Here is an 11,369-nt window from a genome sequence, read left to right as displayed (position 1 = left end):
GGCCAGAGGGGATGTAAATCAGCCGACCAGGAGCTCCCTTGATCAAGTATCCCTCTGCTGCTGCCAGGCTAGAGTACTGCCCTTGTCTTAGGTACTGCCCTTGTCTTAGGTACTGCCCGTGCTGCAGCAGTGATATGTGTCCATGTCTGGTGCTGCCGTTTCAGAAGGGACGCTGTAGCGCACATAAAGGATGAAGAATGAGGTATAGAGATCCAAGAACCTTCAGTAAAAGATACATGGAACTCCATCTGGCTAACTTGCAGGGACAAAACCCGAAGCATAACTTTATTGCAACCTAAGTATCTCCTTGTGGAAATCTGAGGTATGATTTCATTGAATTTATGTGACAAATGTTAAGAAGTGTCTGAAAATAGATTCTGACTTTATCTAGATTTAAAGCAAGGTTAGATTCTTGCTTAGAAGGGAAACTATCCATTTAAACACCTGCTAAAGATTGGCAAATCATTGAAAATTAAGAAGTGGCTTTTTTTGTTGTCGTTAATCGAAAACTTTCAAACACTTTCACAGTAGAGGTGTGAACCCATGTTTATCAAGAACAGGCTCAGTACTTAATGAATGATGAGATATTAAAAACATTCATGAAACATTGCCTCTGTCTCTTCAGAGCAGTGATTTGGCAATGTTTCTTAAAAGGTGCATCATAGTTCCAAGCAGATGCTCCCTTTGGCCGCTATCACTTGAGATAAAGCTCCTGAAAATGCAGTGCACCACATAGTTGGTTTCCTCCTCTAATCATTAATCATTACCACTCCAACTAATAAGCAACAGCAAAGCAAAGGTTTGCAATATTTTCTGACCCTTTAAGACCTGTTGAAGCAACTCTTCCCAAAGTCAAATACGGACACTTTAATCCACAGCTTCCTAACAGCTGCTCACATTAATTTTTGACCATTGAACTCCTCACTTTGGTTATAAAATGGCAATATTACACCTTGTAAGTAAGAAGAAAATTATGCCGGAAGAGTTCTTCATTAGGATGTTACATAATGAAAGCTGTGAATGCTGCAAAAGGAAAATAAACCATTAAGCAGCATTTGCCACTGTTCATTTCAGTTATGGGTCCCTGTGGAGTAAAACTCTCTTTTATGCAGACTTGAGTAGCTGCCAGGAGATAGACCGTAACATTTATTTTGACAAATAACTATCTAACAGGGGCAGTCCACTTAATTTAACAGGAATTAAAAGAACTCTGCTTTCACAGAAGCAGTTTAGCCAGAGACAGCTTTTATGGGAAAAGGAAGGCCTGAAAATTTATACTATCTCGGACTTCATCCTTTTCATGCTTGAGCATGAAACAAGGGCACAAAGTAGTTCCCTTGGGTATACAAGTTCAGAGTTTGTTCACCATGGCACACACGCGTCTCATCTCTGGGTAGGTGAACATGTAGCAGCTAGACATTTCTTACAACATATACCAGGTCTAGAAGTCTGGAGAACTTGTTTTCAAAAAAAATGTAGGCAAGATCACAGCATGCACAGAGAAAGGAATATTGCTCTACCATGGATTTCTTTTCTGTGCTTCAGCACAGAACAACTTCACTCAATTCAAGCAAAAGGAAAAGCTGACCTGGTGAAGAGTTAGAGGTCAAGCAAGAAAGCTTTCAACATCTTTTTGATATTTCCGTGCACCTCCCATGTTGAATAGCACACGAAAAAATACCAGAATGTTTATCAGAAAATGATTTGCCTTCAGGAACCATAAAGAACTTAATTTTTCTCCTGCCAAATTTTATGAGCTTAGAAAATTTTCATTAGATAAAAAGATGCTTTAAGATGAAACACTGGACTATTACCTGATTTTGCAAAGGGAGGTGGAAAGGATAGAGCCTCGGTGATTCTTTGTTATAACATTCTGGGGTTTTATGTATACACAAAAATTCTGAAATACCCATAAAATTTCACTTAAACTCAAAATAAACCAAGGGTACAAAACCCCACCAATATTTAATTTCCAGTACAGTCTTGCATTTTCATACAGCACTTAATGCCAATTTTATCCCAGATAGTATAATCACAAAAAACTGAACACTTGAAAGTGATTTGACAAAGAGAATGTCTTGAAGCTTACACATTCATCACATAATGAGTAAGCAGAGAGAGGACTTGAAAACACCGGGCTTCAAAGTTTTCATCAGATGAACATATCTGTTCAGTCCAGAAATTCTCTCATACCTCCTGACACGTTTACACAGCGAGAAGACGCACTAGGAACTAGATCATAAGTGATTCTGGTTTTGGGGTTTCATTATGTTGTCTCTGTAGCAGCTCCAGGGCAGAGAATAACCACATATTAATATGCAACAGAAGAACATGGATGCATTGGCCTCAGCAGAAGTACTATGGACAGATGGGAAACAAGGAAGAAATGTGCCTATGACTCCAATAACTAAAGAAGAAATAGACAGGCATTAAAGAATCCTTCTATGAATAATTATCTATTTATTATTGGTTACAGGAAGTGCCCTGTGGAGTCACTTTGCATAATGATTTTTAAACTGTAATAGGATCACCATGCAAAAGGACAGATGCTCCTTTCTATGAATGTATTAAAAAACTAAACAAATGGATGTTTCCTTTTCTTTGTGTTCTTCATGAACAACCACCCATCTGAAGAAATTATGCCCTCATCTAAACCAGCCTTGTAATCACAACATACTGTTTATGTTGTGCTTACAAATTCCATTCCTCACACTGGCCAACGAGGACCATAAGCACCCGTACATTCACTGCCATAGTTTCTAAGTTCAACAGAAAAAGCAAAGGAAACACAAGTCTGCCTGAAAATTTAAAATGCTTCAAAACTTCCCAATAGTATTTGTTTGAAACTTGACTGCTCACCAGAAGAGAGCAGAAGCTAGAGCCAAGTACAGGAGAGCCAAGATCTAGGAGAGGTGAGCAGACACCACCAGCAGCCAAGACAGACAGCAGTGCCAGAAGTGTTATTTCCAGTCTCCAGTCATGACTCAAATCTCTTCAAAAAAATCCTTCAAAGCTCTCATCCACACCAGCGGTTCTGGATACTCTCCACGTTAATCACTCATAGGAAAAAAAGTGAATGTTGTGCTTGTGCAAGGAAAAAGCTCATGAAACTGCATGTAAAATTCAAAAACTAGCCCCTTCCAGCATTTGGAGTCCAAAAGTATAATGGAAACAAAGTACTGACTCAACAGTAGAGCATCTGCAACCACTTTCAGTGAAGATGGAAGATAAGCCAGTGCTGGAGGCATGCTCAGGAGAAACCTCCCTATGTGACAGATGCCTTCAGATTGCTGGCTATTGTCACCCCTTGGTGCAAGAAGAAACACAGCTGGGACAAAGATGATTTAAATACAGCTGCACCAAAACATCTATTGGCCCACAGGGATTAGTTAGCTAGTTGTCTCCCATCCAGTTTCAAAGCAAGATTCAAATCTGTCAGCAATTTAGCCTCAGTTACTGTGCTGCTTTGTTGGTACTGGTTTCTAGATGCTAGACTATGTATAAAAGTATCTTTCAGTACCAAAAGGATCAGCATTTTTAGTTCTGAATTGTAATGGCTAAGCATCCAATGCTGCATTCAAGCTATTTCAGAGTAAGGATCTTTTTGGTACCATGCAATAGCAACTTCACATTGAGGTGAGTTTAGGCTTACTCTCAAGAAACCAAAACCTCTTCTGCTGCACAGCAGAAAGATTCCTGCTAGAGCAAAAGGTTGTGAATGTTTTGTTGAATCTGAACTTCAATTTTGTTTTGCTTTAAAATGGATTCATTCTTGGGTTCCATCTTCCTTCTCCCTTACTACATTCACATGTCACATATGGCAAGATCTACTGTCTACCAAAAGCCTCTTATGTTACCTGTCCCCTCAAAATCTTACATCTTTTCCACTTCTCTTCCATATAGTCCATATACAGCATAAGATTGCATTTTCTGTGGATGGTTTTGATTTTGGGAACCATAACCCAGTGGCATGTGCTTTTCAGGCTTCTTCAAATCTTCAGGCCTTCACAGATGACAAACTGATTTTTATCATACCAAAAAAGGGTAAGAACTTCTGTATCAATTCATGGTTCTAGAGTTATTACATTAGTGGCAACATTATTTCTTGAAGCATTCATCGCCCATTGTTAGAAGTGACAATTTTTTACTTTGCTATATAATTGGTTCTTTTTCTAATACTATGTTTTGCTTTTTCCATCTGTTAGTTTCCACAAAATTGCAACACAGTTTTGGTGCAAACGAGGTAATTTCCATCACAATGTATTCATCTTCATATTTTCGTCAAACATCTGGAATCACTTGGTATTTCTCTGTAGAGCAAATATTGCCCAAATTTTACTCTTTAGAGTGGAGAAACTTGATGCTAGATGATGCTTTGACTAGTATAAGTTTCTGCATCCTCATAAGCAAGTATCTTCATTTTCCAACATAATTCATATCTACTCTGATTCAATTCAGAGTCAAAAGAAATTCATAGAATATTTCTCGTAATTATAGCTCAAAATAGCCCAGTACTCTAAAGAGTACTGGGAATAACAAAACAATACACTGTAAATACACTTACATGTAATTCCAAGAATTTCAGAGTATTTTCTGGACTATTTATTAAAAAAAAAAACAACCAAGTTGAGAGAGTTCAAACACTTCTTTTCCTTCAAGGCTGAAAACTTGCTTTTTGATGAGAAGTTGGGAGTTAATTGTTTTTGCTTTTCCTTATGGCTGTTTTGCAATTAAACCTTATTACAATAAGTAGTTTATTAACATTTGAGTCTGTTCTTTAATAATATACTTTCTTCAAAGTGAGAGGAAAAATAATCTAACAACTGTTAGCTCCTCGTAGTAGTTGTGTCAATATAAAAAGTGGCAAATGTGACTGTTCTACTACTTTGATTTACAGAATAGATTATTTCAGTTGGAAGAGACCTACAATGATGATCTAGTCCAACTGCCTGACCAAAAGTTAAGACATATTGTTAAGGGCATTTTCCAAATGCCTCTTAAACACCAAGAGGCTTAGGGCCTCAACCACCTCTCTTAGAGGCCTGTTCCAGTGTCTGACCAACCTCTTGGTAAAGAAGCGCTTCCTAATGTCCAGTCTGAACCTCCCCTGGTGCAGCTTTGAACCATTCCCACTTGTCCTGTCACTGGATCCCAGGTAAAGGAGCTCAGCACGTCCCTCTCCACTTCCCCTCCTCAGAAAGCCACAGACAGTAATGAGGTTGCCCCTCAGCTTCCTTTTCTCCAAACTAGACAAGTCTGAAGTCCTTACCTCACCGGACACTCCTTCCAGCCCTTTCACCAGCTTTGTTGCCCTCCTCCGGATGCATTGAAGGACCTTCACATCCCTCTTAAACTGTGGGGCCCAGAACTGCACACAGTATTCAAGGTGAGGCCTTGCCAATGCTGAGTACAGAAGGATAATCTCCTCTTTTGGCCAGTTGGTTATACTGTGTTTGATGCACCCCATGATGCAGTTTGCCCCTTTGGGTGCCTGAGAACACTGCTGACTCCCGTTGAGCCTTTGTAATTTAGAAAACTTACAAAATCTGCTTTGTTGATTCATGAAATCATGTAAAATATTAAAACAAGGAACACTATAAATAGAGACTTCTGTATATCTGTAGCACAGGAAACAAAGATAAACCCCGAGTTTTCCTTAATGCAATGGCAAATCATAATCTGCAAAAAGCCTCTTGTAATTTCTGGATTTAGTTTTCAGGTATAAGAAATGCCCCAGATAATACCTTAAGCCAAAAGAAAAATAAAGGGAATTTATACCAAAAGCATGAGTTTATTGTATGGTGCTTTTCAGCTTTTTCTCACTCACAACTATCCCCAATTCAAAATAAGAGCTCATTTATCTTTTAGATTTCAGGCATTCTGTAAACACTTTCCTAGTGTTCCATATTACAAAAATGTCTAGAAGCCCCTTAGCTTTTCTGTCTTCTCAAATCCTCAAGAACTTTGCAGCAACTCCAAATAAAAGCCAAGCGTTTCTTTCGCTCAGATGTCTGTGACACAAAGCAAGCCGGTTCTTCAGGTATAAAAGGTACCTCCAGCAGTGTCCAGACTTGTCTGGAATCAAATCCTTCTTGGCTTACATCACAGTACAGGCACAAGTTTCTGAATATCCTTGCCTACCACACCTTTCCTGACCAGCCCGCAACGGAACTCATACACCTTTTGTAACCAGTTTTTCCAAAGCCCTGAAAAATAGAGTCTCCACCAAGTGTGGGGTCAAACACTAAGGACAGGTGTCTCACTGTTAACCTTTACACAGCTTGGAGAATCCATCTCTTTTCTCTTGTGTTTTGGCAACATTTCTTAGTAGACATCTTCCTCTTCAGACTGGAAGTCACCAGTTTTCATAGAATCATAGAATGGTTAGAGTTGGAAGGGACCTTAAAGATCATCAAGTTCCAACTCCCCTGCCATGGGCAGGGACACCTCCCACTAGACAAGGTTGCTCAAAGCCCCATCCAGCCTGGCCTTGAACAGTTCCAGGGATGGGGCAGCCACAACTTCCCTGGGCAACCTGTTCCAGTGCTTCACCACCCTCACAGTAAAGAATTTCCTGCTAATATCTAATCTAAATCTCTCCTCTTCCAATTTAAAACCTTTACCCCTTGTCCTGTCACTACATCTCCTGACAAAGAGTCCCTCTCCGGCTCTCCTGTAGGCTCCCCTCAGATATTGGAAGGCTGCTATGAGGTCTCCCCGGAGCCTTCTCTTCTCCAGGCTGAACAACCCCAGCTCTCTCAGCCTGTCTTCATAGGGGAGGTGCTCCATCCCTCTGATCATATTCTTGGCCCTCCACTGGACCCGTTCCAACACGTCCATGTCCTTCCTGTGTTGAGGACTACAAAGCCGGACACAGTATTCCACGTGGGGTCTCACGAGCGCAGAGTAGAGGGGCAGAATCACCTCCCGCGACCTGCTGGCCACACTTCTCTTGATGCAGCCCAGGATCTGTGACTGGTAGCAGAGAGAGGTGATGAGCTTCTGGACAGTGAAGCCTCTTTGTTCAGGGAGGAATCCTGTTCATGCCACTCTATGCCATGCCAACTGCTGGGAACACTGCTCGCACCTCAAGGAGAGTGGCCATCTAGCTCTGCCCCTCCATCGCTGGTCCTCCTTTTTCCCACATCAACTTTACCACTCTGTTGACTGAAGCCATGTGGTGGTCCATCAAAAGTAATATTCCCAAATAAAATGATCTTGTTTCAGACCTCTCTAGTTCACTATTGCTCAGGCATCAAACACGCTGCGCGATTTGCAAGTCCACCTGCCTGTGCGATTTCCACATAGTTTATGCCAATGCCTTTTGAGTTTGTACTCAGCACCAGACCCTTCAGTTATTCTCCAACAGAAGAATCTGTTGATCTGTCCCCTTCCTGGACTCGTTCTCACATCTGCAATTCCCAGAGGTATTAAGAAAAATAACTCAGATTTTTCAGAAAGGTCAGTGAGCCAGGAATACTGTAATTTAAGTGGAGACCTGTGTGTATGAAATAGTTAACAGAGGAAACACATTAGGCTGGCATAATGAAATGCCTGAATGCACTGAGTGAGGCAAGTAATATTACACTTGTATCACTACATGTCAAACAAACAGACAAGACTGATGTAACGTTATGTACATATTACCTCAGTGTGAAAGCTGTATCTCTCGCTAGACTGACTGGTTGCATGGCCAGCATCCCAAATAAAAAATCCCCCTTGTTTTTTTTCCCCTGCTTCTACACTAGAAGTGATAATATAATGACCATCATGAAAGAGTACATACAACTGTCCTACTAATCACCAAACATACATAGTCATTAAAACTGGAAGGCCAAAGCAAGAATAAAACTCATGCAAGCTATTAAAAACCATTAAAACCAGCTATGAATTGAATCTGAGATAATTTAACTCTTGTCATATTCATTTTTAAGGAGAGGTATCTCAAAAAAAAGCAGCGCATTCTCATTTAAAAACCAGACAAACACACTGTAGGTGATATGAAAAGAACAGTAAAACACACAGAGCACTAGCATGTGAAAGAAACATGTTGCAATTGTGTCAAATACTGCTTTTTATATTTTATTAACAAGCAAGCATCCCTGGAACTGGGTCTATATAAAAAATATTTCATTAACCAGTAAGAATACAAGGGAGTTATATAAATTTATTTTATGCAACATTGATTAGTTTTGAAAATTCCCATTTTTAATGTTTTAATTTCATCTTTTATTTAAAAAAAAAAAAATCACTAAAAGGACACAACCCACAAAAATACAATCTGTATCTGCTCTATATTTACAGATAACTGGTCACTATTAAGGCACAGATTTAAAACTAACATTTTTATGTAGCAAGTCAAATATTTGTGCATAATATAACACTAACAATACGGTACACTGTACTGTCATATTCCCTTTGTGGAATCAAAATAAGTGAGAAATTCTTTTCTTCCAGTGTGTTCTTTTTTTTTTTTGTGTGTGAAGCCCTATTGAAAAATAATGTTGTTAATGGGAAATTCTTCACTTTGGTGTAGATGATGTAAGCACTGCTCAGCAAAACACCACATCAACTTAATACTGTAATAAAATCAGTTTCTGAGTATAGTACTGTCTAGATACATAGTATGTACTTATGAAAGACTAAAAATCTAAGAGTGTATAAAGGGGGTTTGATGCTTTTGAGGCAAAATAAGCAAGACGGGGTTGCAGAACATTCTGTACAAAGTGTTGCTGAATATTTATTTCATTAAAAATATTTTATAAAATTAACATGACTAAATACAATTTGATTTGCAACCACTGGTCTTGCAAATGCAAACACCTAAATGACAGCTTATCTGTAAGCACGTAAGTAGTCCATGTGAATGGAACTATCTACATGCTTAGAAGTAAGGACAAGTGTAAATACTTTTAGAAGTTGTGGCTTCCACGAGGGTTTCCATGAAGTTGCTCTTGCCCGTGTAACACACATACACACAAATATCTCATAGATACGTGGATATTGACGTCTAGCATTTGAGCACAGTAACTTTGACGTGAACTTTGCGTGCGTGCAAGAAGCAGTTGTATCCATTCAGATCTCTAGTACGATTTTAAAACCAGAGGAAGCTGACTGCTGCTTGATCTACAGGGGAAGTCACCCAGCTATACACCATTAAGTAGATATGGCTGAAATGAGTACTGAGCAGTTATTTTTTGCTAACCACAACAAAACTTTGTCTTATTGCTTGATCATCTATGCCCTCAAGTAATAGATTCTTTAAATTCCCTTTGTGTGTGCAAATTTCTTTATACATCATTTTGTATTCTCACCTTAAAAGAAAGAATGATCCATGGAAAGTGTCAAAACTATTTCTCACCCATTTTTGCATAAAACCCAACTACTGTAAATGTTATTCTAATGCCTTCTTTTAAGAGCACTTGACAGTGGTTTATGTCCATCTCAAAAGGCTTGTACACCGAACATAAATAATACATTACAGTAGAGGTAATTCACAATATTTCTTATGGGAACGCTTTTTAACAAATTAATGCTTGGAAACTTCATATTGCATTGCAGAAAGAGGCACTTTATGAATTCCTTCATTATCAGAACCCTTCATAAACCCATAACAAGACATCTGTAAAGACAGAGGAACAATATTGCCAAATTATTTGGACTTTCACAGTATAAGAATGCAATAGTTAGCTCTAGCCATGTATAATATGGACTCTTTCTGTTGAACATAACTTGTTTCAGAAATAGTTCATCTCCAGAGTTTTAAACATTTCTGCAGCTGACAATTACAAATCTAGATTGAATAAAACAGATGCTATTACACCTATTTTATGTAGGTCGCTTAATTGCTGCATGCATAGTCATGTAAGTAATATGCGTCATTTGTTAAATGGCAACAGTGCTGTCTTGTCAAATTAGATTAGTTGTCTGTTTAATCAAACTGACAGCCCAGAGCTCTAGTTTGATGAATGCCTTTCATTCTCTACCATAAATCTGCAGTAGATCAGTTTAATCTGTTACGTATTGTAGGTGTATAGAATCTAAAAATAAAAGTCTGATATAAATAAGTGTCCTTTAGTGGCAGGGTACTAAAAATAGCCCTTTGCTTTGAGACAACCATTAAAAACAGTTTTAGCATAACAGGCAGCAGTTAAATATGATCACTGCAAAGGGTTAATATTGCAAGGTCCATTTTGGTCTTTCATTGCATCTGTTACAGTGAGTGAATATTATTGCAAGCAGCATGAGACTGCTTCAAAAGAGTGTAGTAGGACTGGTCCAGTACCAAGTGGCTTGATTTTGGAACAATCTCTTCAGATAACTACCGGGGAGACAGAGAGAGGGGAAAATCTGCGTAAGAACCAGTTTCTAGTACCATTATAGTGAGATGTGACTTAATGCAGGAACACCTGAAAAAAATTTGATTAGTGCCAATATAAAAATCGATATGGAAATGAAAAGAGAGATAAATTTCCACAGGACAAGAAATCAGAACATGTAAAGTGCAGAAAGACCTCAATAATTATTTTAAGCAGTACCAGAAAAATCCATCTTGATAAAACCAAAATCTATGCTCTCTGGCATCCCAGCTCTTCATTCTTCCTTCATTCAACAAAGTAAAAATTCAGTGCATACATTATTGTTATAGGTAATAAAATACTAAACAAGGAACCCTATATTATTATTATTGCAAATTCTGTCCAATCTACACGAGTAAAACATAACCCACATTTGGTGTTTTGAAAGACAACAGACAAAATGTGTTTTTCTTTTTTTGGCACAGTACTGTGCAGACAAAATGCTTTGGTCCTTGACACCCAAACTCCCAAAGTGCAGAGGGTGGTGTGCAGTGAAGGCTGTCCACAGGATTGCCATGTCCATCTTTACAGCTGACTTTTTGAGCCACAACTTACTGCTACCAGCGACCGCTGACACTAGCAATGTCCGAATGATACTGACGCGGCAGTCTTCCACTGGCTCCACCTTCCAGGAATGAGGCACGTATGTTTGATGGGTCAAAGAGCTTTCTTCGGTTTTTATTCAGTTCTGTAAAGGTCACACCAAAAATATCTCTCATCAGCGATTATTTTTATTCTTTTGATCTAAATCAAGAGCAAAACTTCCATTTAAGCAACCAAAATATTTTAGACAGCACAGCATGAAATGAAAATGTCTGTGACGTACTTTTTTAATTTAACAGTCCAACGGGATAGTGAGAGTGCCAGCTTAGAACTCTGGGAGGCTGCTTGGGATGCAGGCATCTATTTGGTGCAGTGCTTAATTGGCACTGATACAGTGTGCAGTAGATTACATTTTGCAATATTGATTTAGATCAAATTGACAAAGCTGAAACACTTTAAAAAGATTGT

General features: G+C 38.8%; 1 protein-coding gene across 1 annotated transcript in view; it reads right to left on the bottom strand.

The window, feature by feature from the left end:
* Nucleotides 1–8,053: 8,053 nt before the first annotated feature.
* BICC1 (BicC family RNA binding protein 1) overlaps nt 8,054–11,369 on the bottom strand; it is a 114,432-nt gene continuing 111,116 nt past the window's right edge. Inside the window, exon 21 of the mRNA XM_074154712.1 lies at nt 8,054–11,046. Within this exon, the coding sequence (XP_074010813.1) occupies nt 10,916–11,046 (131 nt within the window). The 3' untranslated portion in view covers nt 8,054–10,915. The remainder of the gene's footprint in view (nt 11,047–11,369) is intronic.

The sequence above is a fragment of the Numenius arquata genome, chromosome 10 (genome assembly GCF_964106895.1).
Source record: "Numenius arquata chromosome 10, bNumArq3.hap1.1, whole genome shotgun sequence".
NCBI classification, from domain to species: Eukaryota; Metazoa; Chordata; class Aves; order Charadriiformes; family Scolopacidae; genus Numenius; species Numenius arquata.
The sequence above is the reverse complement of the archived record's forward strand: the minus strand, read 5'-3'. Positions and strand labels throughout refer to the sequence as shown.